This window comes from Anas platyrhynchos, chromosome 5 (genome assembly GCF_047663525.1).
Source record: "Anas platyrhynchos isolate ZD024472 breed Pekin duck chromosome 5, IASCAAS_PekinDuck_T2T, whole genome shotgun sequence".
Classification (NCBI taxonomy): Eukaryota; Metazoa; Chordata; class Aves; order Anseriformes; family Anatidae; genus Anas; species Anas platyrhynchos.
The window spans coordinates 7,691,920-7,717,209 of NC_092591.1; the positions used below are offsets into that span (position 1 = coordinate 7,691,920).

Consider the following 25,290-nt stretch of genomic DNA (forward strand, 5'->3'; position numbering starts at 1 on the left):
GTTCTTTTTATGCCACTGGTGTTTTGGTGGAAAGATCAAGACGAAGCTGCCTTTGTCTGACTTATCCCATGCGTCTAATGCATGTTACTAAGCTGTGTTTTGAATCAGGATACCTTTTAAGCTGGGCCCATGGCAAAGTACAAGAGATGTTTGAGTTTGTTGTGCCTTGTTTTCTTTTTCTTTCTCTCTTTTTTTTTAAGAAGTTATATTGGTTGTATATATATATATATATATATATATAATTTTTTGCTTCAGGGAGCATGTTGAAAGGTGGCAGGTTAGTTCTCACTGAGAAGTGAACTGCACATAACTAGGCCCTTTTCCAGTAAGATTGAAGCTTTGCATGTTTGACCGTACAACTTGAGAATTGTACCTTGTAGAGGAAGAATTCAATCAACAGCAGTGGCACCTCAGGGTGACTGGGAGGAGCTCCTTTCCTCTGCTGCACTTGAGTTTTTATTGCTGTTAATTCACTGTGTGATGTGTGGTTCTCACCTGGAGCTGGGGAGAGCTTTTGCCCCCAGGCTTGGGGGCTTCACAACCCCTCCTACTTCCCCGGAGGCCTGTCTTTCTGCACCAGTTGTCCTTCCAGGATGCATCTCAAAAGGTTTCATCAGGTTTTTTTCATGCAAATAGCAGATCATTTGCAAGAACACTTGCAGGATGTAGAAATGCAGCAGTGTGGTTGTTGCATGTGTAAGACTTTTATGGATGTAAGTAGATTTTTTTTTTACCAGTTTCTTGGAGCATTAGCCATAGAAATGGTGGTTCCCTTTGACTTCTCTGCAAGCTGAGGTGCTTAATGAGGATGCTCAACTTTCTCATCATTTCACGTGTTGCCTTGGGGTAGATCCCTCCCCTTTATCTTGGACTTGGTGCCTGTTGACTGCAAGAACAAATCAGCCAGTGTGAGCATCTGGAGAAAGATGTCTTTCTGTTTACAAACTGCACTAATGTGAACTTCTGTTAGGTTTTTTATTCTTCTCTGGCTGCTTAGCTTCAGCTTGAGATTAATGACCTAGAGAATTAAGGGTGGTTAAATGACTGACAAATGCCATATTCTACCCACAATATGTACAAATTAAATTAGATAATTACATTGGCGCGCCTGTGATGGCAACTGTTAGGAAACAAATACAAGCTCATGGTACTACAGTGATGCCCTCTTTGAGGCTGGTGTTGATAGTAGCTACAGACCCATGTATTAGAGCAATAGAGACAATGTGAATTTTGGATAAATACCTAAACCAGAATAATATTCTTGATTTTATTTTTTTTACATTAAAAAAAACAACAGTTGGATTCTAAAGCTGTTGCTTTTCTTATTTATTGAATGTGCCATTCATTTTTAAGGGGTTTATAGAATCATTTAGGTTGGAAAAGACCCCTAAGATCATCTGGTCCAACCTTTAAGCTAGCACTGCCAAGTCAAAGAGATCTGTATGTGACAGGCATTGGCAGCAGGCCTGGTCCACAGGGCCATGCTCCTTCTAGTAGGCCGGCTGGGTTAGGTGGCTCAGTTGGGAGGTATGTACTTAGAAACCTGGGGAACTTCACAGAATGAGCAGTGAACAAATATCATTGGGAGCAGCTGTGGACAGTGCAGTGGTTGCTCTTTGTTTCCTTCTGACTACTCTGAGGTTGTGCAGAATTCACAGTGCAACAGTGTTGTTTGGCTTAAACTCTTCCTCAGGCCTGGCTCTTGAGTGCTTCCTCATTTCAGTGGTCAACACAGAGCCAGTATTGTCCCGTCTTTCCAGCAAGAAGGGCTCCCAACTCGCTTACCTGCCTTCAGTGAGCCACAGGCCCTGCCAAGTGTTACAACCAACTGGATCAGCACATTGTCTGGTAGGACAGGAGCAGGGACAGGGTGGAGGGAGAATTAGGTCTTCCTAGGTGAATTACTGCCAGCTCGTGATAGCACAAGAAAATACTGCGTGGAGTATGACATCTTCATTGAGTACTGCTTAATGAAAGGGGGAGTAGGAGCAGGAAGATTTATATAGCAGCTGTTCGCTTGGGAGCCAGATGCCTTCTGCATACAGAGTTGAACTTGAGAACAGAGCTCTGAAAGGAGCTTGTTAATGAAAGCATGACCAGCTTAATCCTTTTGTCATCCACTGGCTTCCTCTGTCAGCTACAGCAGTGGAAAGCACCGTCAGCGTAAAAGGCAGAGACAGATGCTTTGCCCTTTGTACCACTATTGGTGGCTTTGTGGGTGGACCATAGACTTGGGCTAGATTCCTCAGGCTGGCTTTTAGGATTGCATCAACCAGGCAAGACTAATTTTATGTTTTGGAAAGTGCAGAGTTGTTAAATACTTGCCCAGAAAACTACCATAGTATCGTTCTCTTGCCTGCCTTGTAAAACTGCCTGAAAGTACTGCGGGGCTCTCTTGGGACAGGAGGTAGGGGAAACTGCTTCCCATTTTCTGGCCTTACTCTGTACCTTCACAATAATCAGTAGGACTGAACAAATCCAGCAGGATCATTCTCACATCTCCTTCCTAAGCACTTTACCGTAAGTCAAGCGTCTAGCTGATGTAATTTGTCCTGTTTGATTACCTTAAGATTGCTAATAAGATCAGTTGTTGCTCAGAGTGGTGTATTCTTCATAGGTTATCTGTCCTATGTATCTCTTGTTATTGTATCCTATGCTACAAGTAACTGCAAAACCCACTCAGTTTCAGGCAGTGTGGACCCCTCTCCTCTAAAAATTGCTAAGACTTGCTAGGACAGCCCAGCATCCCAGCAGGACAGTGGACCAGGAAACTCCTCCTTTTACTTGCAAGGAGGACACAGCTCTTTTATATGAAGCCAGCATCCAGGTACCCTGTCAGGGCACTTCTCCCTCGATGTGATCTGTCCCTGCATGTGTCCTCCCCCCTATTCCTACCTTGTACAATGCCACTGTAGCCAGGTGAGTTAGGGTTCATCTAGGACATCCCAACAGTCCCCTGCATTTGGGACATGTAGCAATTCCCTTGTACAAGCTGCCTTTCCAGTCCCAGCTGCTGGTTTTGTTTAGCTGGTGACAGTTCCTTGCAACATCTGACAAATTCGTACTTCAAACCTACTTAGCTAAGTAGCTAAGGAATGGGGAATGCTCTGGCCTCCTCACAATTCATATTTAACTTTTTGCACTGCACTTGGTTTAGACAATGAGGCTCTTTTGAGCAGTTTTTAAACCAGACAGTCACTTAAGGTTTCATTCAGAAATTTGCATTTCAAAAATCCCGTGCAAGGTCCAAGAAATCCATCCCAAGGCATAGGGACAGAGAGACAGCAAAGGGATGAATGCAAGAGGCTGGGAAGGATGGCGTAGGGAAGTGATGCTGGCTAAGAGGTGGGTTCTCCCTAGGGCAGGGTGGAATTTTTTCACCTGATTTCAGTGTCTGAAGTGTTGATGTTTATAGTACTGCATTACAGACCGCTACAGTTCATGGAGAGAAATGAATGCTTTTTGGTACAGTTGCTCCCATCTTGTAACCTCAGTGTTTAAAACAGGTCTGATGAAAATCATGATCTAGATTTATTTATTTTTCCTGCATTAACTACCTAGATTACAAGCTCTGATATCAATCTGAAGTCAGCCCCACTGTTGGGCTTTTCAGTAATTTTGGGGGTGGAATGAGAATAAGTGAGAATTTCAAGGAGAGACTTAAGAGCAGTGAACTAGCTTAACAGATATTCCTCCAGCATGAGAACAAATTTGCCAAAATGTACAAACATGCTACTTGGATAGTATGAGGGGCTGATAAATAATTTTGATGTGGGAATATACTGTGAAGTCTGTGAATAAAGAAAAGTTTGTTTTGAGATCTTGGGCTACAACGGCTGTAAAAAAAAAAAAAAGTCTCTACAGTTCATTTGCTTGTCTGCTGTATGCCTCTCTCTAGCTGTTGGATATTCCCCCTTTTCAGCATTGTTTTTTTTTTTTTTATTATTATTTTCACCAACCAGGAGAGTCTGGCACCTCTCCACATGTTTCAGTTTGTTGTTCAGAGGATCTTTTACTGTCATTGCAGCACTACAAGGCCTGAAGCTGCTATTGCTCAGGCCTTCTCTTCTGTCAGCATCCTTTTCCCAAAATGTTTGAGCTGCTGTGTGGGCACAGTCACGTCTCCATTGGCAGAGCAGTACCTTCCTGGTAGCCCTGGTGGTTGTTGAAGAAAACCTTGAACGTCATTCACAGCAGGCAAATCAGGTCATAGATATCCGTTTTAGTTTAACTGAGAAATGTTACAGTGCAAACACCCACTTAGAAAAATGTCCAGGAACTGACTGAAGAGCTCACCAGCAGATGAATGAAGCTACAAAAAATCACGCTGCTCGTTTAGTTTCATTAAATAAGTCACACAAGACCTTCCTGCAGTTGTAGAGCAGAGGCTTGCTGAGCCAGCTAAGGTAGCTTTTGACTAAAATATGGCTCTGATTTACAGACAACAGGTTGGTGTGACAGTAAGTCCTTTATAAAGCCACGCCTGTCGTCACCTTCTGCTAACCTCATTTCCACTGACTACAGATCTTTGTAACAACATGTTCTTCCTGGTTTGCTTAGGGTGAAGAAACTGAAGGAAACATTTGCTTTTATACAACTTTTGGACAAAAACATGAGTAACCTTCGCACCTGGCTGGCCCGGATTGAGTCAGAGCTTTCTAAACCTGTTGTTTATGACATCTGTGATGACCAAGAAATACAGAAGAGACTGGCGGAACAGCAGGTGGGAAATAGGAGCAGCCACAGTGAATGAGCTAAAAAGTTGCTGATTACAATTGGTCCTAGTTTAAAATCGCCTGTTTCTTTTCTTTAGCCAGGCCTTCTAACTTTCACTGCATGTTCCTGCCAAGATGTGTTAACTTGGAAAGTTTTTATTTGCTTGCTGTTATTTCACTATTGTAAATGTTGCTTTGCCCCTATCCTTCCCTCCACCTTAAAATACCCACAAGGTACAGACAACAGGTTTTTTTTATATTTCAGAGGTTTTGCCCAGTTATGTACAACAGACTTCAGAAAGGTTAGGCAGGGCACAGGGGACAAAATCCAGGAAGACAGATGACCTAGGCTCAGCATTGCAAGGTCTGAACGCTGGGTCTCCTGAGAACTGGCTGTGTCAGATGTGAGCGCTGTAACTTGAGGAGTTGCCCTCACTAGCTCACTCTTCCCCTCCTTGCAGACAGCAGAGGAAGCTTGGCAGAGAAGGATGTTTGAGCTTTGGAGGATGGACTTGTGCAAACACACCTTTGGCTGAGTCCTGATCCTGTAGGCAGTCTCTGAAGCTCCCCCCAGGGTAGTGTGAGATGGTGCATAAATCCTGCTGAGGCATAAGTATGAAGCAAGCTAGCACTGTTGGGCATTGGTCGAGTGCATGTAGGCATTTATCCAAGACAGTGGCTCAACAGGGGAATCCTGAGAAGCTGTGTTAAAGTGCTGAAGATGGCAAGGATCGGGCATAACTGATCGTGCTAGCTGTTCCAGCCAAATGGAAGTGTGGAATGAATTGGATAGTCCTAGAGTAAAACTTCTTTTTGCAGCAGCCAGGGAAGGAAAAGGAGTTTTTCCTAAGTGCAGACTCACAGGTGGAATGGCGTAACCTGTGTCACTTTTTCCTCTGTGCCCAGGTTTGAAGTGTCTCCTTGGGAAGGCTGAGAATCACCAAGGCTGTCTTCTGGCCTTTGTGTAAAATAAGAATATTTGCCCTAAAACTGAGAATCAAAACTAAAGCTGTCAAGTGTGGAAGCTCTATGGCATCTACCTTTAAAGATGCCACACGTGTTGGTGTTTTCCCCATCCTTCCCATCGTTTGTCTTTATGGCTGTTGCTTTCTTGTCCAAGAAAAGATCCCTTAATGACCCAGACCCAAGGGCTGTGTTCTCTGCTGGCTGGTGTGGCTCTCCATCTGCTCGTGTCCCAGGCATAGTGGGAAGGTCCAGCACCTCTGTGACAAGAGTGGCGATAGCTCCCACCAGCTGCACTCCAGGAGCTGGTCATACATCAGAAGCTTTGGTCCAGTGTCTCTGATGGTTCCATCTGCATTGTGAACGGTCACATAAACAACGTGGAGATATTTTCTCCCCATCCAAACCTTTTGCATTTCTCAAAGGCTGTAATGAATTGCCAGGCAGAGAAGAATGTGGGGCACAAAGAACTTGTGTCCAAACTCATTTATTTTTATTATGAGTATTAAAGCTTCAGCTCACTGCAAGAGCCAGCTTTTGCTGCTCAGAGCTACTTACTGCTTTGTTGTTTGAATTCTGTTTCAAATGCAGACCTGTGGGCACTTCTAGACTCCTTCTACGGTAACCTTTTAGCAGGCTGAGTATAAACCTGTACTGACCAAAAGACCACAGGGGAAAAAAAAAGCTTCTTTCGCTCCACAGTAGAGAAACCTTTATCTAAACACAACAAATAAAAAGATCTTTCCTGGTTTTATCTGAACAATTATTCCAGCAAGTGCATAGTGATGGTGAGAAATATGCCCTACAGGTGTCTTTCATTTGACATCCCTGACTGGAAAAACTTTGCCTGTTCAGTCTTGAATAATGACATTTAAAAACAGAGTGCATCTACAGAGATGCTTTATGGCATGTTTGTTCAGTTGAAGGATGAAGATTGAAATGTGAATAATACTCATTTGAAGATTTCAAAGTCATTTCAGCACCACAGAATTCTAGCAGCATGTAGTCTGTTTAAGCTTGCTGGGCAATGCTGTGCAGAGTTGAAGGAAAAGTACCTTTCTGGGCTCGGTATATGTTCTTGGCCCCATTATTTAGTTTGTTGTATTTGTCTCACCAGAATGAAATCAGGTCATTTGGAATAACAGCTGGGAAAACAGCAAGAATTCTGCCTAGGATTATTGCATATGAACCCAGGCATGACCAAAAGTAATGAAACAGTGTCAGCAATTTACCATAGTATAAATAAAATGGTTTTAAAATCCATGTTCCAAATTCTCATTTTCACCAATGCAGCTGTAAATCAAGAATAATTTGATGAATTCAGGAGTCTCTCCACATAACAGCAGTAGGGTAGAGCCTGTTTTGGGAAGCAGACACTGTGTTAAGAACACACTGCTGCCACTTGCTCAGAAAACATCTGTGGATCCTTAATAAGCTATTAAAATGGTGTTGGGTCTGCTTCTGGCAGTCTCTCACCTATGCAAAGATTTTGGCTTCTACTTTATTTAAAGCTGTGTTATCACAAATCATGCAAGCCAAATTTTTACCATTTATGGCGTAGCCCTTCTTTCAGGTACTCATATAACACCATTGAAGATTGACATGGAGTGATACTCAACTCTTTGCAGCTTGTTGATTTCCGGGAAGACCTTTCTTCAACTCCTCTTGGATTTCCTACAAGCCGTGTCTGGATTTTTTCATGTGTCTTTTTTTTGTTTGTTTATTTTAAGTCTAGGGCAAAACCAATTCTGCTTCATCTGTTCACTGAAATCGATAATACTCTTTAAATGGGAGTTCTTCTTGCTGTTGTCAGTAAAATACTCATTAGTGTTTGGTGTTGTTGCTGTGTTATTCTGGTTACAGTACCCGTACCCTTCATTAGGGGAGCCAGGAGTGGGTTGAAAAAATGCAAATGTAGTGGGCATTGTTATTTCATTAATGGTCACGGTTGGTAGCATTGTACAGAGATGCTTTTTCAACAAGAAGTATCTATGTAGCACTGACTTCAAGAACAGTTACAGGTACAGAAGGAGCAGCCAGAATATGATGGACCTGCAAGCTCTGGAGAAGAAGCATGTAGATAAGGCAAAGGGTCTTTGCCAGACCCTTTAAAACAGGCTGTCAAAACAGGAGCTTGAAAGAGGGAATAGGAAAAGCAGTGCAACATGGGCTGCTCTTTTGTTATGCTTCTGCAGTTTGTGATACCAGTCTTTGATCATGCAATCAGCAAAGTACAGGACCTGTATCATGAGCTCTCTGTCAAGTCTTGTAGAGTAGTAAGCTGACAGGAGGTACTGTCACTTGGTACAGTCAAAATTAGTAAGTATGCCTTTACAGTCTGTGTAAGGTTTGGATTTTGAATGCACATTAAAATTGTCCAGACTGCTAATGAGAAGATTGAGCTCTCATTGAGAAATCTGGACAACCCCTTTTTGCATGGCAGCTCTGTCCTAACCTGTCAGTCTGTCATCTGCACAACTCATACTGCAAGTCTGTTTTCTAAAGCTAAGTAACCTTTTACTGACTTACAAATTGCTCTTTCTCCATTTTCTGCAGTATTTTGAAAGGGCATGTCTGAAATCCAGCCAATCACGTTGCCTTCCACTAAAACTCTTCTTTTGTCAATGCAGGACCTGCAACGAGACATAGAGCAACACACAGCAGGGGTGGAGTCTGTATTTAATATTTGTGAAGTCCTGCTGCACGATTCTGATGCATGTGCTAATGAGACAGAGTGTGACTCCATCCAGCAGACTAGCAGGAGTTTGGACAGACGGTGGAGAAACATTTGTGCCATGTCTATGGAAAGGCGAATGAAGTAAGTGTCTTTATCCTACAGCTCCTAAAGAAGTCTGTGGAAGCATTTTGAAGAAATGCTTTTGGTTTCGCCACAAACCAGGTTTTGAGAAAGGAAAGAAAAAAAAAAAAAAAAAAAAGCTTATGATAAAACTCTTCTATATTTGCATCTCCCTGCCAGAATTGAGGAGACCTGGCGCCTATGGCAGAGGTTTTTGGATGACTATTCTCGCTTTGAAGATTGGCTAAAATCAGCTGAAAGGACAGCAGCTAGCCCCAATTCTTCAGAGGTTTTGTATACACACGCAAAGGAGGAGCTGAAGAAGTTTGAGGTGAATTTTTTAACTTCATCTTTTTATGCTTAGCAGCAGGCTGGATGTTCAGACTGCTGAAGAATGCTTATTGTCTGTGTGAAATGCCTGGATCACTGAAAAATACATTCTGCAGTTCAAAGTTACAGTATAGCAACCATAAATAATATAGCCATATATGGCTGTCAGGTATCTTGCTGGTTTATTTGTCTCCATTTTTTTTTACATGGAGAACAGTACTCCGAACTGACATAATTCTGCTTAAGTTCAAGATTTGCTTGCTAAAGGCAAGAGACCTTTGTAGGTTGATTTTTATTTTGATCTTTTTTTTTTTTTTTTGTCCTAAATTCTGAGCAAATGAGTTAAAATATGGGTCCTTCTCTGGATTTAATTTTGTAGCTGGTTTTGGTTTTGGTTTTCTTTAAGGAGAGAGGGCATCATCCTTCCTCTTGATGGATCGTATCAGACCGATCCTTTCTCTTACCAGCAAAGGAACTGAGTTTCTCGATTTCCCTTTCAGGCATTCCAACGGCAAGTTCACGAACGACTCACTCAGTTGGAGCTGATCAATAAGCAGTACAGGCGCCTTGCCCGCGAGAACCGCACTGACTCAGCCAGCAAGTTGAAGCAGATGGTACATGAAGGCAACCAGCGCTGGGATAATCTCCAGAAAAGAGTCGCTGCCATTCTGAGGAGACTGAAGGTAATTGCATAGTGGAGTGAGAGACTAAGGAGCACTCACAGGTTCCTCTAGGAGTTCCCAAGGGCAAAACACATACTTGGGAGCAACTGTCTTGTGTTGGTTTGTGTCTTGAATTACTAGTTGGGGTTTAATCCCAACAGGGAGCTAAATACTACACAGCTGCTCGCTCACCCTCCACAGGTGGAATCAGGGAGAGAATCAGAAAAGTAAAAGTGTCAGAACTCATCGGTTGAGATAAACACAGCTCACTAGGTAAAGCAAAAACCATGTGTTCAAGCAAAACAAAACAAAGAATTAATTCACTACTTCCCATCAGCAGGCAGGTGTTCAGCCAGTCCCAGGAAAGCAGGGCTCATCATGCATAACAGTTTATTGGGAAGACAAGTACCATCACTCCATACTTCACCCCCCACCCCCAAAAAAAAATCCTCCTTCTTTACTCCAGCTTTTATTGCTGAGCATGACATCATATTTTAAGGAATATCTCTTTGGTCAGTCTGGGTCAGCTGTCCTGGCACTGTCCCCTCCCAGCTTCTGGTGCACCCCCAGCCTCCTCGTTGGCAGGACACTGTGCTAAGCAGAAAAGTCCTTGGCTCTGTGCCAACACTGCTTTGCAAGACTAAAAGCATTGGTGTGCTATCACCACTTTTCATCAAATATCCAAAACACAGCATTGTATGAGCCTCTACGAAGAAAATTAACTCCGTCCCAGCCAAAACCATGACACCAGTGTACATGTACAAGAGCACCTCTGGAAAGGTCACCAAGTACATGGCATAAGTATGTCCTTGGCAGGGTTCTTGATGACTGCAGATGTGTGGGTGAAGAAAGGCTGGAAATTTTGGAAGGTATGATGTGGGCTTTACTGCTGCTATTTTAATCAGCCCTGCCATGGCTAGATACACTCATGAATTTGCAGCTTTCTTTAAAAAGAGGCAGAGACAAAAAGGCCTCAGTTCAGAAATGGGTTGTAGTTCAAAACATAGCTCTACTTCACACTAAGTTATGATTCACCTACAAGGCTTCAAACATGGAGATGTGATGGAGGGGCCTGCCGCTGTCACTGCCTCATGCTGTGCTCTCTGCTTGACAGAGCAATGTTGTTAAAGAATGTATTTGTGACTCTTCAGAGAACTGTCCTGCTGCTGAAGATGATTTTTTCACTAGTCAAGTTAAAATGATTTCTGGGCAGATTTTATGTGTTGTTCCATGGAGGAATCTTGTCACTGCTGGATTTTTTAATATAGCAGCACTATAAGCCATTGACAGGGACTACTGTTAGATCCCAAAAGTCAATGGATGAAGCTCTGAGATATCTCAAGGGGTTTGATCTGTGCAGTTGGATGTGTCATGTTTCAGAATGTAACCTTTCTGAACAGTAAATACACCAAGAACTGGGGCACTGCAAGCTTCATGTCCATTAGTGGCTCCCCTGGGAGCTGGCAGCAGAGAGAGCTCCTCCTGGCTTTTCTGACAAGTGGTGCATTGATTACATCTGTGTGAACATCTATGATCTAGCCGATTGTTTTCCCAATTTTACTACCACAGTTTTAATTACTTGAATTTAGTTAGAGATGGGGCTAACTTTCTTCTAAATTTAGAACAAATTAGATGATCAAACCTGAGTCCAAATGACTGTTGCATTGATATAAGAGTATGGGAGAATGTATTTTCATTATGCAGCGTGGAAGCAAGATTTTTTTTCTTATAAGAATAACTGCTGAAGTTTTATTTCCACCCCAGTTAGAATAGTTCACCAGGGTAGGACACTTCGCGCCAGCATCCCTAGGGGACATTTCTATACATGGCATGCTGTCGTTTGTGTCCTGAAGGCCATTGAGGTGAACAGCAGCTTTGAAACAAAACCTTTTCAAGGGGCTCCTGTGACATCTTTTTCAGTAGATAAATTCTTGTAACAGTGGCTTCCTTCTTCCTATTCAGCACTTCACCAATCGGAGAGATGAGTTTGAGGCGACAAGGGAGAACATCCTTGTTTGGCTCACAGAAATGGACCTCCAGCTGACAAATGTGGAGCACTTCTCAAAAAGTAACTTTGATGACAAAATGCGCCAGCTAAACGTACGTATTCTTTTAAATCAGTTGTTTAACAGAACCAAACTGATCCTATCAGGCTGCTCTGTCTTGACAGAATCATCTGCTTTTCTGTAATTTCACAATAGCCAACAGATCTTTGTAGGGCTGCATTTGTTATAAGACATCAGTAATTTATTAAGTCCCACTCTGAATCAATTTTAAACAGTATTCAAATTTCAGATTCAGTGTTCAAGCTCAGTTCTATCCTGCCATTTTCTTCAAACACTGTAATGTCAGTGACAGTGATATCTGATCTGGAAAGGACCACATGTAGGTTAATAGTAAAAGCTACATTCCTAAATTCAGGCATTCTTTTCTAGGGAGAATTGTTTTGAATTTGCTTTAAGGTAGAATCTCTCCTCTGAGTGCATTGGTTCTAACTGGGACTTTCAAATAGAAATAAGACAGCATGCATGTGAAGTGATTCTAAAGAACATCTGGTTCTTTGCAACCTGCTCGTGTGCTGCTTTCCCCTTTTCCCCCATGCTATGAATTGTTTTGGGATGTAGGTTTGCTGTTATGTAGGCTGGAGGCCCAACCAGTCAAACTTCTCTCCTACAGAGAAAAAAATCTCATGTACCCAGTAGAAAAATAAACTCTGATTACTTGAACTCGCATGTCCTGATCCCCTGCAGGCTCAGGACACTGCAGTCATACTGATGTATGCATAGGTGAAAAATACCACTTCATTTGGAACTATAATCCTGATAATAAAGCAACCTACTGCATCTCTTGAGTAAAAAGGTATTTGCCAAATGAAATTAAATTAGGCAGCAATATCACTGGCTGCTTTTGCTTTTACTGCTGTGAGTAAGAAATGAAGGACAAACCTTAGGCTAGGAATGGGATTTGAAGAAGTGATCTTATTTTCTTGTATGTCCCAAATAGGGTTTTCAGCAGGAAATAACACTACACACCAATAAGATTGATCAGCTAATCGTTTTTGGGGAGCAGTTGATTCAGAAGAGTGAGCCTTTGGATGCTACCCTGATTGAAGATGAATTGGAAGAACTTCATAGATACTGTCAGGAAGTGTTTGGGCGAGTTGCCCGGTTCCATCAAAGACTGACTTCACGGCATCCCGTAAGAAGCAACAGTTACTTTGGTGCTTTGACAAGATTGTGGTGTTTGAAGTGCAATGCTTAGTGCTTACCTTAGCTGCCTGACAGAGTAGATTATGCTCAGAGGGGTCAGGATCTCCCTCAGTATGAGTACTAGCTTTGCTAAATTTTTGTCACCAGCTATGTCTCCGCACACCTCTCCTGTTGGGTCTCTGTCTGCAGAATCTGGATGATCACACAGAAGTAATTCACAGGGTTAATATTAAGATAGTAGTGGTTTGAGGGCTTCAAAGCCTTTTTTGTGTCTTTTATATCACTTTGTTTTCTTTAATTTCAACAACGTGCTTAGAATTTCTCTTTATGGATTTGTTTGTGAGGCTCCATCTGTCCACTTTCTTGTGGCAACCCTAGATGGGGAACAGCACGCTCTTTACTTTTCACTGGGAACATTTAGCTGATTCTCATTTTACTTTGGCTCAGAAAGAAAGAACATTTATTAAAAAGCCAAGTGGAAGAAGTAACATGAACATCTAAGTGTAGCTGTTCACCCTGAATAAAAACAATCACTTCGTTGCTGACCTGTGTAGTCCATTTGGAACGGGGTACCCCTCTGCAAACTGCAGAGAGATGTTGTGGTAGCGGTTTAGTGTCTTGAAAGAAAAGAGTTAGCTGCTGATGGGAGGACTGTTTTGGCAAAAGAAGGATGAAGAAATGCTTCTCCTTAATTTTAGATATGTGGCTTGGATTACTGCAGCAGACCACAAAACCTCCCAGTAGTACTGTGTGACTTAATCGTTAGCTCATTTAGCAGTGTAGACCTTAATTATGAGTGAATGTTAGTTCTTACTAACATGCCATAACTGTTATTTATTTTTAGGGTTTGGATGATGAAAAAGAAACCTCTGAAAATGAGACAGACCCAGAAGACTCCCGAGAAATCCAGAATGATCTCTGGCATAAGAAGGCCATCGGTGACGGGCCCTCTTCCCCACAGTCCCTTTGCCACCTTATGCCACCCACTCAAGGTCACGAAAGATCAGGCTGTGAGACCCCTGTCAGTGTGGACTCCATCCCACTCGAGTGGGATCACACAGGTGACGTGGGGGGCTCTTCCTCACACGAGGATGAAGAAGAAGCAACATACTACAGTGCTTTGTCAGGTGAGAACCAGTTGCTGGCTGTTTGTTTTGAGATGGACAATTGCAGGAGGTCCCTGTGTGGGAAGGGAGGGGGACTGAGGTCTTGCTTCGATGTTGTTGGTTGGTTTTCAAGTACTATTAATAGATGTGAGCAGTCTCATCTCTTAAGTGTCCTGATGAAGGGAATGGTATTGTCTAAACCTAGCTTATATTTGGAGAAACATAAGGTTTTTAGAAACCTTACTTTTTAAGAAAGACTGGTAAAAAACAGTGCCAACAACTTTTTATTTTGTTCTTTGTCTTTGCTGTCCCTAATTGTTTCAGTTGTTTTTAATATCTGGAAAATATTGCATAGTGAGGAAAATGACATTATTCTTTTTTCAGATGTAGAAATCACTGAAAATCCTGAGGCATATCTTAAAATGACCACAAAAACTTTGAAAGCATCTTCTGGTAGGCACCTGCTAATGCATGTGTCTGAACATGGCAATCTCCCTGTGCTGCACGCTATATTCCTCAACCTCTCTCATATGTAATGTCTGACTTCCTGCCTTGTGTGGACACCATGTCTCATCCTGCCATGGTGTTCTTACGCTGCAGTATTCACATGTACATTACAAAGCAGTCAAGAACATGCCATTTAGATTTTGCCTGGTAAATGCCGAGGTGGTTAACGTGCATTTCATTGTAGTGATCCAAAGTCTTTTGGTACTTTCTTGGTGGTTTGCTCTGGGTAGTATCACTTTTTTGGTTGTTTCTAATTTTAATTATGTAATTACTGGGAGAAATAGTTCCAACTCTGCAAGTATTTTTGTGTGTTTTGCATCGTGCATGACAGAACCATGTGTGTCCTGTCTGTTAAATCTAGAACAAATGTTCTCCAAATCAGGACATGTCTAGACGTGTCTCTGCTGAAATGTGTTGCAGATATGTGATAGTAGTGTTGGGATGCAAACTTTCCAAAACCACAGTGCAGCCTTTTGTTTTTTAACTCATGTGTGTATTCAAGCATTTCCCAGAAGAAAACAGAATGTCTCATAACTGCATGGCTGTCATCTCATTACCTTTGAAACACTGTTGATGTTTTGCAAATGTGCATGCTTTGCAAGGAAAGCTGCAAAACTGTTGTTTTTATGCCATAACGATGCCATTTTATTTAGAGCGCTTTCTAACTTAATACAAAGCAACAGCTTCCTTGTGGAGATGGAATTTTGCATTGATGTCATATGCTTTGGTTTTATTTGTTTCAGGAAAGTCTGTTTCAGAAGCTCATCCCTGGCATTCACCAGACAGCCCTGTCTGCAGGAAACACCGATACAACCAGGCAGAGATGGTTGGCAATGTGCTGTCAAGTCCAGAGACAAGTACCCCCTATAAGCCAGGCTATGTGAGTTGGAGGCTTTGTGGGCACTGAACCTATACTACGCTGTCTGTACAGCTACACAGGGAGCTGTGTAGCTCCATCTTTTTCTTTCCTCCAGCATCAAGGAAAAGATTGGTTGGGGGAGGGGGAGGTAGTTCACTGTATGCAAACTTGGCCATTACTTCTGGTGGCTTGGGAAACCAGTGAGAGTATCTGTTCACTCGCTAGAAAAGCTTCTCGAAAGCAATTCAGAGCAGTATGTGAAGCTTTTGATCAGAGACAGTGTCTGGAGGAAAATACATCCTCCATTGTCATAGGTCGATTCTAGGAGAACTTATCTCCACAAGGAGGGGTTGTGAATACCTTCCCTTGGTATTTACTTATATATCTCCCTTTGCTAAGCAAACTGATGTGGAGTGTCGTTTTCTAGCACCATTTAATCTGTTTCTGGGCATTCAAAAAAATGCCCCAGTGTCATTAGCTTGGAGGAAAGTGCTTGTTGTCTGTTGATTGTTCAGCCGTGATGGTTGGTTCCCAGTAGTCCCAGCTGTGGCCTTCACCAGTAACCTACAGGCTCTGGATCTGGACCTGTTGTCAACACTCTTCCAGGCACACTGTGGCACTGGTATCTGGCTGATTTTGTCACCACTAATACAGTCTTGGAGTGTTAGAGTCAATATTGCCAAAATCCAGAATCCAACAAAGAGCGTCAGCAAACGTAGGTTGTCCAGTACGCATAATGTACCGTCATGTAATGTCCAGTAGACATTACAAGACTGCCCTACCATGTCCAGTCTTGTGATAATTAGCATCACTATGGTGTGTGTTTGTTTGTTTGTTTGTTTGCTGATAAGGCATGGAGAGCCAGCATAAACTGTTAGCAAAGAAGCAGAAGCCCAGTGCTGTATCTGGCATGCAGGAGCTCAGCCCAGATGCTCACTTTAACATAAATGAAGCTTGACCTTTGATGGCTGGTTAATGTGCAGGGCTCACACACCAAAATGTCATTCCAGGTGAAGCAGCTCAGCTCTGCAAGCAGCACCAGCGTTAACAAGGAGAACATTGCATCTGCTAACATGAGTGATGAAGAGCCCCAGGATGACCAAGAGCTTGTGAATATAGCAGCTGCAGAGAAGCAGTCAGGTACAGAGCATTCGGGCACTAGGAGTGGCTTAGGTGCTGGAGTGTTTTACCTGTGGTTCTTGGGGCAACAAAGCAGACATAGTACAAAGACAGGACATTTGCCTTGGGAACAAATTAATGTATCTTGCTAAGATTCATTGAGCTGCCTTTTCACTTGGTATTGTCCAACACAAGTTTTCTGTTCAAAGCTTTTACTTTTTTCTGCTAGAATCTGGATTTTTTATTACTCATAATATACCTCTTTGCTGATTGGAATGAATGGAAACACTTTTGTGTGGATACTGAATGCTTCAGAGATTTTTAATCAGATTTCAAACCAAAGAAGCGTGTTTCTTTGTCTAAACCAAGATTGCCCTATTTCATTCTCTTAGTTGTTGGTACTCTGTATAACAAAACACAATAGCTCTCATTTACAGAATAGTTTTGTCAAAGTCAGTAGTGTACTCAGTTCTTCACTGTGGTCCTGTCTTCAGAACTGGTCAACAAGCTGGTTCTCTTAACCTTGTAAGACCTCATTCCTGGTTTCAGGTGCTTGAGGTTGTAAGATCACATCTATACTGCAATCATAAAAGCAAATCAGTGTTAAAAAGAACACAGCTGTATGCATCAGTTTACCTAATTTACGCCTCTAATCTCACAGATGGACCAGGGTTGATTTCTGTACATGGGGTGAATAGGTAAACCTAAAATAAATAAAAAAAGTCTTTAAAAAGATGGAGAGTGACTCTTTGCTCAATCAGATAATGACAGGACAAGGGGAAATGGTTTTAAACTGAAAGAGGGGAGGTTTAGTTTAGAGATTAGGAAGAAATTCTTAACTCAGAGGGTGGTGAGGAAAAGGTTGTACAGAGAGGCTGTGGATGCCCCATTCCTGGAGGTTTTCAGGGCCAGGTTAGATGAGGCCCTGAGCAACCTGATTTAGTGGGTGGCATCCCTGTCTATGGCAGGGGGGTTGGAACTGGGTGATTTTTGAGGTCCCTTCCAACCTAAGCTATTCTGTGATTCTATGTTCAACATGTTTAAAATCCTGTGTAATATTACTGTGGATAATTTGACCAGTAATGTGAAAGTGTAGACTCCATAATCTCAAGTAAAAAAGATGTTAAGTATTACATGGTAGCAATTATTTGGCCTTAAGTAGGTTGGAGAGTAATTTACTTGTGAAACTGCTTGCATCTGTTTTATGGACTGTTCACTTTACTGAAGATGTAAACATTTCTTGTTCTGTCACTTGTAGGCATTATTGATAGGTGGGAGCTCATTCAAGCTCAAGACCTCAGAAATAAACTCAGGATGAAACAGAACTTGCAGCAGTGGCAGCAGCTGAACTCTGATCTCAGCGACGTCTCCACTTGGCTTGATAAAACTGAGGAAGAGCTGGAGGAGCTGCAAAAAGCAAAACCTCCAACCAGCATGCATGAGATGGAACAAAGGGTCAAGAAATTGAAAGTAAGTTGTAGCACATTGAGAAACAGCATTTCAAAATGCCGATGCTCTTTATTGTTGTCTTTTGTGCTCCTATGGTTTGTCAACAGCATGAATTCTAATAACAATGTGTGTATGTCACAGAGGAGCTAAGCTGTTTTCTGCTAAGAGGACTAAAGAGGGTGGTTAAGCAAGATGCTTCTGTCTTTCAACTGCAGTCAGTATGCCTGGGTACAACAGGCAGACAGGCTGAAGTGAAAACCCCTCCCTTTCTGTTTTCTTACCAAGGAACTCTATGCTCTCAAAACAAAAAAATTTGACCCCAAACTTGTCTCTTTAGGCCATATGTTTTAGAAAATAAACACAGAAAAAGGCTAAAAAAGTGAAAGCTTAGACTCCCCAGATGCCAGGTGTCTGGCTTTGTCTTGGGAGATGTGGTTGGGTATTCTGAGCAATGATACTGGCATTTTTCCCTGTTCTGTGCTATTTCTCCTCTATACAAACCAGAAAAGGATTGCAAATTAGCCAAGTCTACAGACTGCAAAGTCTAGGCTGATTTAGGCTGATTTTCTTTTAATTGAATTAGTATATATATTTTTTGTTTTGTTTTGTTTTGTTTTGTAGCTCCAAAAGGGTGACTGAGCAAGATCTGCCCTAAAGCTCTGTTTTTTAGCAACATGGTATTTGCAGAAAATCTTAGCTCTAAATAGTGCTTTTGTTGTACCTGGAATCAGGTAGTTGAAGGATACAAAAATTTCAAAAAGTGCAGTGATATTTTTCAATTAGCAAATATAGATTTCTCATTGAATAGTATGTATTAGTTTAAAATGAGAAACAAAATTAATTCATTAGTCAGTCTCTGCTAATTTTCAGCCAAGTAATAAAACGGTTAGAGACATGATAATGTGAACATTCATCAGCATGTGAGGTCATGTTGTGTTGCCTGCTATGACTCTCAGCTTCCATAAATTAATTAGAACTAAGCAAAGTCTGCAAGTGGAACCAGCGGGTTACCAGGGTATGTTTAAGTGCTACATTCCTCAGACTCTGGTAGAACCGTGAGAGAACAAGTACTACAAACACTTGTGGGAGTGCAAAATCCCTGTGTGCTTAATCTCCTGCCAGCAGCTTCGTATGAGTTACCCAGATTGCAAGACTACTGATCAATTTGGTGTCACACTCTGGGTGATGCTCACAAATGAGACATTTTGCTGACCAGGGCAGGGATTTATGACGCATGTTTAAAGGATGTTTAAGCCTACACAGAAGACAAGAAGGCCTTGAGCAATCATTAGGCCAAGGAGAATGACTGTGTGTGACTCCACTTAGAACAACTCTGATTCTATGTGCCAGCCTGGCTTAGGCACCAAGTGCTAGGAGAGACTCAAGGGATGTCTTGCGAGTGGAATGAGGTGCTTTCCCTCAAGCTGGAGCTGGGTGTCTGACCTCTTTGAGGAACAGAGCTTCCATTCTGCTTCTCTCCTGTGAATTTTCTAAACAAGAGTCCAGATGGCTAAAAATCTCTGTAGACAGCTTGGGTCTCTATGGATCTCTAGAATAGCTAGCATGCTGTATAAGACCATGAATTTCATGTGATGTCAGAACATCCCAATTGCCCTGGATAATGATAAAGCCAGTCTGGCTGCAGGCTGGCTTACGGGTGGTTAAAAGTCTGTACTGGACCATTTGTATTGTCTGATATTGAGAGAAATTTTGCTGCTTGGAGGGAAGCTGAACTCTTTGTTGGGCAAAATGTAATTTAGACCAGTGGCTTTCAACAAGTGGGCTGCAGACCTTGAGAATACATAGACTGAGATTCTTACTCACAAAGGCTACTAAGAAAAGCAATCAGAGCAGTGTTGATTGCAGTACTCATTCTGCAGCTCTTACTTCTCTAGTGCAAGAGCCCACAACTTGAAAAAGACTGAATACCCTTGATTCAATCTGTAAACTTACTGAGGGTACAAGATATTGTTTGGCATTCATTTAAGAAAATAAAAAATGTGGGCTCTACATTAACATAAGGTGGTTATATGATCCAGCTATGACTTGGCAAATTCCACATTATTTCACCCTGCAATTTTAAGGGAGAGAGGGAGCACAGACAGGGATGCCATTTAGAGGGACTGTGACAAGTCAGAGAAATGGGCTGAAACTCTGAGTAGAGAGAAGACAAAATAATTTCTCATAACTGGGGTGGCCTGATGTGGGACCAGAGGCTCAGATGGGAGAGTGAGCCTCCATCGTGTGAAATATTCAAAATTTGATTGGTTCAGGCCCTGGACAGCCTGCTCTAAGTTTGAAGTTGGCCCTGCTTTGAATAGGAGGGTAGACTACAAACCTCCAGCATTATTTTAAGATTCTGAGGTGGTTAAACCTTTAAACATCAAGAAGAAACATCATGTGATGACATATGGGAATATTTGTCCAAATGTCAGGAAAAAAGACAAAAATGCTAAGCTCAGGAATGAAGAGCAGAGGTAGATTAAGACATAATGCTCGTAACTGAGGGAGAAGCACAAGGCCAACCGGATTTGTTTTCTTCTAAGTGAATATTTTTATTTTTTTAATTAAAAAAAAAAAAGCTACCTACTTTAATATGTTCCTCAGCAGTGTCTGAAAAGCCACCAGATTCAAACAGCATTGCGCAATAACTGTGATATTATTTTTTTTAGGACGTTGTTTTGTTGTAAATAAGCAATATGTTTTTCCATCATTCATACAAGCTCCTAATCCTCTTTTCCTACCAGGACTTGCTTAAAGCGTTTGATAACTACAAGGCAGTGGTGCTTTCAGTTAATCTGAGTAGCAAAGAATTCCAGAAAGCAGAGAGCACAGAGTTCAAAGAGCTTCAGAACAGGCTTCGGAAGGTGAACTTGCGCTGGGAGAAAGCAACTCATGCATTGAACAAGTGGAGGAAAGGTTTACAACAAGCCCTACTGCATTGCCAGGTGCATACAATATACAGCTTATATGGGAAAATTCCTTTTTAGGATGCTTTTATGGGGTAGATAATGAGAGAGAGCAAAGGGGGAATTCATGCCCATTAGTAGAGTGGTTACTCAGAATCTAAACCAAGTGTTTTCTTCTCATAATAACCTTGACTTTGTTGGTTTTAAACGGTTTGGTAGAAATATCTCTGAACTGGATAATACCTTTTTATTATATAGGTGCAATAGTTTTACAAGATTGCTAAAGCTTCACTAATCATGAATACATTGTCAGCTCTTTCTAATAATCTAGGCTGTTATCTTATGTGCAAACCTTCCCTTATTTCTCTAGGAATTCCATGACCAGAGCCAAAAACTAGTCCTGTGGTTAGCTAGTGCTGACAGCCGAAGGAATGAAGCACAAATCACAGATCCAAATGCTGACCCCCATACAATACTGGAATGCCAAAAGGAGCTAATGGTAAGTGTAGATGTAACTACAGCACCTCAGTTCTTCCAATGAGTTAATAGCTCTCACCACAAAATGAAGAGTAATTTATTTATTTCTCAGGATGTTGATAGCCTCTCCCTGAGCCTGCTCTATCAATCAGTCAGGCATGGGATCAGTTTCTGAATGGACTAAGAGACTGTTGAGGCATTTTTCCATAATTATGCATCAGATGTAAGTTCAGGCTCCCCAGGGAAGTGGTCACAGCAGCAAGCCTGTCAGAGTTTGGACAATGCTCTCAGACATATGGTCTGATTTTGGGTGGTCTTGTGTGGAGGCTGGAGTTAGACTTGATAATCCTTGTGTGTCCCTTCTGACTCAGGATATTCTATGATTCAACTAGTTCCTGATGGACAGTCTTTATGCTGAAATAAGACCATCTACATCCAACTATTTCTAGATGTTAGTTCAAGCAGGTGCAACCAGTCTCTTAAAGAGAGAAGTTCATTTCATATGTAGCTGTACCAGCCATTCCCATGTATTGTGGATTGATGGGCAGGTTGAGTTGTTCTTTAAAGCCTTCCAAAGCTTATCTCTGTATAAAAACATCCTCAGAGTTGAAAGTGGCAGTTCATTGCACTGTTTTTTGTTTGTTTGTTCTAAGCAACTGGAGAAAGAGCTACTGGAACAACAGCCTAAAGTAAACTCTCTTCAAGAACTCTGTTCTTACCTGCTGCTTAAATTGGATGGTGAAGATTACATTGAAGCTGAAGAGAAGGTCCATGTAATCGGAACGAAACTAAAGCAGCTTATTGAGCAAGTTTCACATGATTTAAAGACGATACAAGGAAATCTGGTGAGTCAGAGTTTAAATACTAGTTTGTGGGTCTTTCTTACTGAGAAATAATAACAGATTAAGAATAAAAGTATTTATAAAATACTAACTTAAAACTTAAGTACTTCCACCTTCATAAGCTGAAACAAGAACAGTTAACTCTGGATATAACAAAAAGCTTTAGTACTGCAAGGCTAGTCAGGTATTGAAATAGATTGCCCTGTGACATTGTACGGGATCCATCCTTGCTTGATGAGTTTCAAGAAGACAGAAGAAAGTCATGAATAACCTGGCCTGATCTCATGGCTGACCCTGCTCTGAGCTAGAGGTCAGACTAGGTAAACTTCCTAAGGGCCTTTCCAACCTGAATTATCCTATGATCTATACCAAACATCAAGCCAGGAATGTGTAATGAACACATTGGACTTCTGTAGTCTGCAGCAGTACACTACTTATCATTGAGAGATAGCAGATAGAGGTGGTTTCAAGATAATACCTGCACCATTACAATTCCTTCTCATTGTGCATAGTAAAATATTTCGTTACACTGGAGCATCTGTTTACTGGAGCATCTGTTTACTGCTAGTTATTCAGCTAAAGAAGCAATGTGGCTATGCACCTGTAGAGAGACAATGGGAGGTGGGTCTTTTTTCACTTTACCTGTTTTGAGCATACATTTTTAAAGAGGAAGGTGTGGTTACCTTTTAGGATACCAGAGCATTCCTGCCAGTTCCAGATGACCTGGACTCAGGATCCTATCATCCAGTCACAGTGAAAGCCAGCCCTCCTGTGAAGAAGGCAAGTCTTCTTTTCTAATATTTTGCTATCAGCATATAGTGTATCTTTTTTTAGCGTGAAAGTTCCTCAAGTGTAATCATTTTACCTTTTAAATGCATGTACGGTATTACAGAATTTACAACAGAACTTTAAAGTCTACAACTGTCTTTTCTAAGAAAGAGAAATTGTAGTTTCTGAATCCTGGATAATAAAAACTATTTCTCTCAACAGATCACAGTAAGGAGAACTGTAGGTGGCAGAAGCAACAGCAGCACAAGGTATTATTTTATAATCATCTAATCTCATGAAGTATAGTGAAAATGAGAGAGGCAAGCTGAGTGCCAGGGCAGCTGTTCCTCATAAGTTAACACACATGAGAAGGTGATTTCTTCCAGTGTGCAGTATCTCCTCTATGTACCAGCCCTGGGCTGCACTTCGATGAATTGTTTTCCTTTAACACCCATGCTCCTAAACCTCTGCATTGATGTGCAGCCTTCACTCAATTTTGCACTTGAGAAAATATTTTTTGTGACAAATTTGGGAATATTTGTGTTTTAAATCTTTGTTTAATCCCACTGGCTCATGTGGACAAAGAAACTTGCATCTTAGAGCCAATTATTAAAAACAGACATGAAGGACTAAGCTAAAACATCACCCCCAGTACATTAGGGTCTGTTCAAAGGACTGATCGTGATGATGTACAGGGAGAATAGAGCCAAAACAGTCTGGAATGGTGACTTTCCATTGTGCATTTCCAAGTACTTAGAGTGGCTTGTTTGTCTGCTGGGAAAACTTGACTTTGCAACCCCCAAAATAGCTTAAAGCAGTGACTTTTTACCCTATTTTAAAGACATGTTTCTTTTTCAGTAGGAAGGAATGTCAGCTGGCTTCCTATTGAGCAGTCCTGCATGCTTTGAAGTTACAATTGAGTGTTTCATGTGCAGTGCAGATATCATTGTAGATATGCTGCCCTGCATCATAGAGGAGTAGCATGAACCCTAGAGAAGCAGTTAAAATGACTTAAAAAACATTTCAGAGCTTAAATATATATTTATTTTTTTTATTTCTTGTTGTCTTTTCAGAGCTGAAAGCCATCCACAGCCTACTAAAGTAGTTCCTCGGTCCCCCTCCTTCTTTTACCGTGTATTACGAGCAGCATTACCCCTTCAGTTGTTCTTCCTACTGCTGCTACTTCTGGCTTGCATGATTCCATCTTCTGAGGAAGACTACAGCTGCACCCAGGCAAACAACTTCGCCCGTTCTTTCTATCCTATGCTGCGATATACCAATGGGCCTCCACCAACTTAGAAAGAAGCCTAAGAATCTTCAGTTACACCAAAACACTCTTTGTGGTGCTTGTTTTTATGCTGCTGGCATCAATGAAACACTGATATCACGTAATTAAATACACAAACTTTTATGCTGTGTTAGTTCCCTAAACTAGCCACTACAGCACTCTGACATCCTGCGCACCGCTGCCCAGGTCTGCTGCAGCTAAATAATGCCTCACGTTTATAAGCTCCTTTCCTTGTTGAAGGAAATGTGTTAAATTTCACATCTCAAAATGTATATCTTGACAAAATTTCAACATTTTTGTATGGAAAACAAACTTTTTCTATAGATTTTTAAACTGTAAGCAACACACTTTATACTTTGATGCAATAGATACACTATTTTATAGCTGCAGTGCTCTTAAGCTCACAACGTGATCAAATACTGAGTTATTAGATGCAGAAACTACTTCACAACAATCTGAAACACAGCAGTCTGTCTTGGGTTAGCATGATGAACAAGCAGTTGAAGAGGCACTTTGCCTAAAATGATTACTGCACACACTTCACACTAAACCTGTATCTTTCGGTACTGTAGTCACGTGGTGGAGAGAATTCTGCATCTTTATGAATCTTTGTTATTGTATTTTATTCATCTAGCACATTCAATAAAAGGATGCACATTTGTTTTGTTTTACATGTAGTGTTCTAGTAATTAGGACTGCTGTGTTGTCTTTTTATACCACCTTTGAAATAAGAAATTGTTACATTGCATGGAAATGGTTTATAATGCACATATTTTCTAGATGAACGTGATTGTGTAGACTATCCCTGATGTATACAAATAATGTAATGACTTTTTAATGAAAGATTTTTTTCAGTTTTTAACCTGCTGCATAGTGTACAGTATCTTGAGAGAGAATTGTGCATTTTTATAAATTTACTGTAAGATTCTCCACCTTTCAAATGAAATTAACACTTTAGGCAATGGCTAGAGAAACACTGTGTACAGTCAGCTTTGCCATGACTTCTTGGTTGTACAGTTCAAGTACTCATTAAAATTCTGCCAATGTCTGCAGGGACTATTGGTCTGTCTAGTGTGGGGGCAACCAGCGGTGTGTTCCAACAGTGCTGACTCTTCTACACCCCTATAAGCCAATGTATTTGCATGCTAATGCAACAGAAATGGAATCTGTGTTCTGTGGCACAGATCCTTTCTTTGCAACTGGCTGTAATTTCCTGGTTCATAGCGAGATGAATCAGATAGTGCTTATTACTACTTTGAAATGCTGAAATATTTCCCCATTCTGAAGCTA

General features: G+C 41.4%; 1 protein-coding gene across 6 annotated transcripts in view; it reads left to right on the forward strand.

The window, feature by feature from the left end:
• The window catches only part of SYNE2 (spectrin repeat containing nuclear envelope protein 2), a 187,370-nt gene extending 162,318 nt beyond the window's left edge, over positions 1-25,052 (forward strand). For 3 of the 6 annotated variants that reach the window (XM_038179355.2, XM_072038195.1, XM_072038193.1), the window contains 17 exons: positions 4,561-4,723; positions 8,309-8,496; positions 8,656-8,806; positions 9,306-9,488; positions 11,430-11,567; positions 12,471-12,665; positions 13,521-13,803; positions 14,167-14,235; positions 15,033-15,169; positions 16,159-16,288; positions 17,526-17,737; positions 20,464-20,664; positions 20,996-21,124; positions 21,756-21,947; positions 22,635-22,724; positions 22,935-22,981; positions 23,786-25,052. In XM_038179355.2, coding sequence (XP_038035283.2) covers positions 4,561-4,723; positions 8,309-8,496; positions 8,656-8,806; positions 9,306-9,488; positions 11,430-11,567; positions 12,471-12,665; positions 13,521-13,803; positions 14,167-14,235; positions 15,033-15,169; positions 16,159-16,288; positions 17,526-17,737; positions 20,464-20,664; positions 20,996-21,124; positions 21,756-21,947; positions 22,635-22,724; positions 22,935-22,981; positions 23,786-24,011 — 2,734 coding nt within the window. In that variant the 3' untranslated portion in view covers positions 24,012-25,052. Of the gene's footprint in view, positions 1-4,560; positions 4,724-8,308; positions 8,497-8,655; positions 8,807-9,305; positions 9,489-11,429; positions 11,568-12,470; positions 12,666-13,520; positions 13,804-14,166; positions 14,236-15,032; positions 15,170-16,158; positions 16,289-17,525; positions 17,738-20,463; positions 20,665-20,995; positions 21,125-21,755; positions 21,948-22,634; positions 22,725-22,934; positions 22,982-23,785 lie in introns of those variants that run through there. The other 3 variants (XM_072038196.1, XM_072038194.1, XM_072038197.1) reach the window with 3 other exon arrangements.
• Positions 25,053-25,290: the final 238 nt, after the last annotated feature.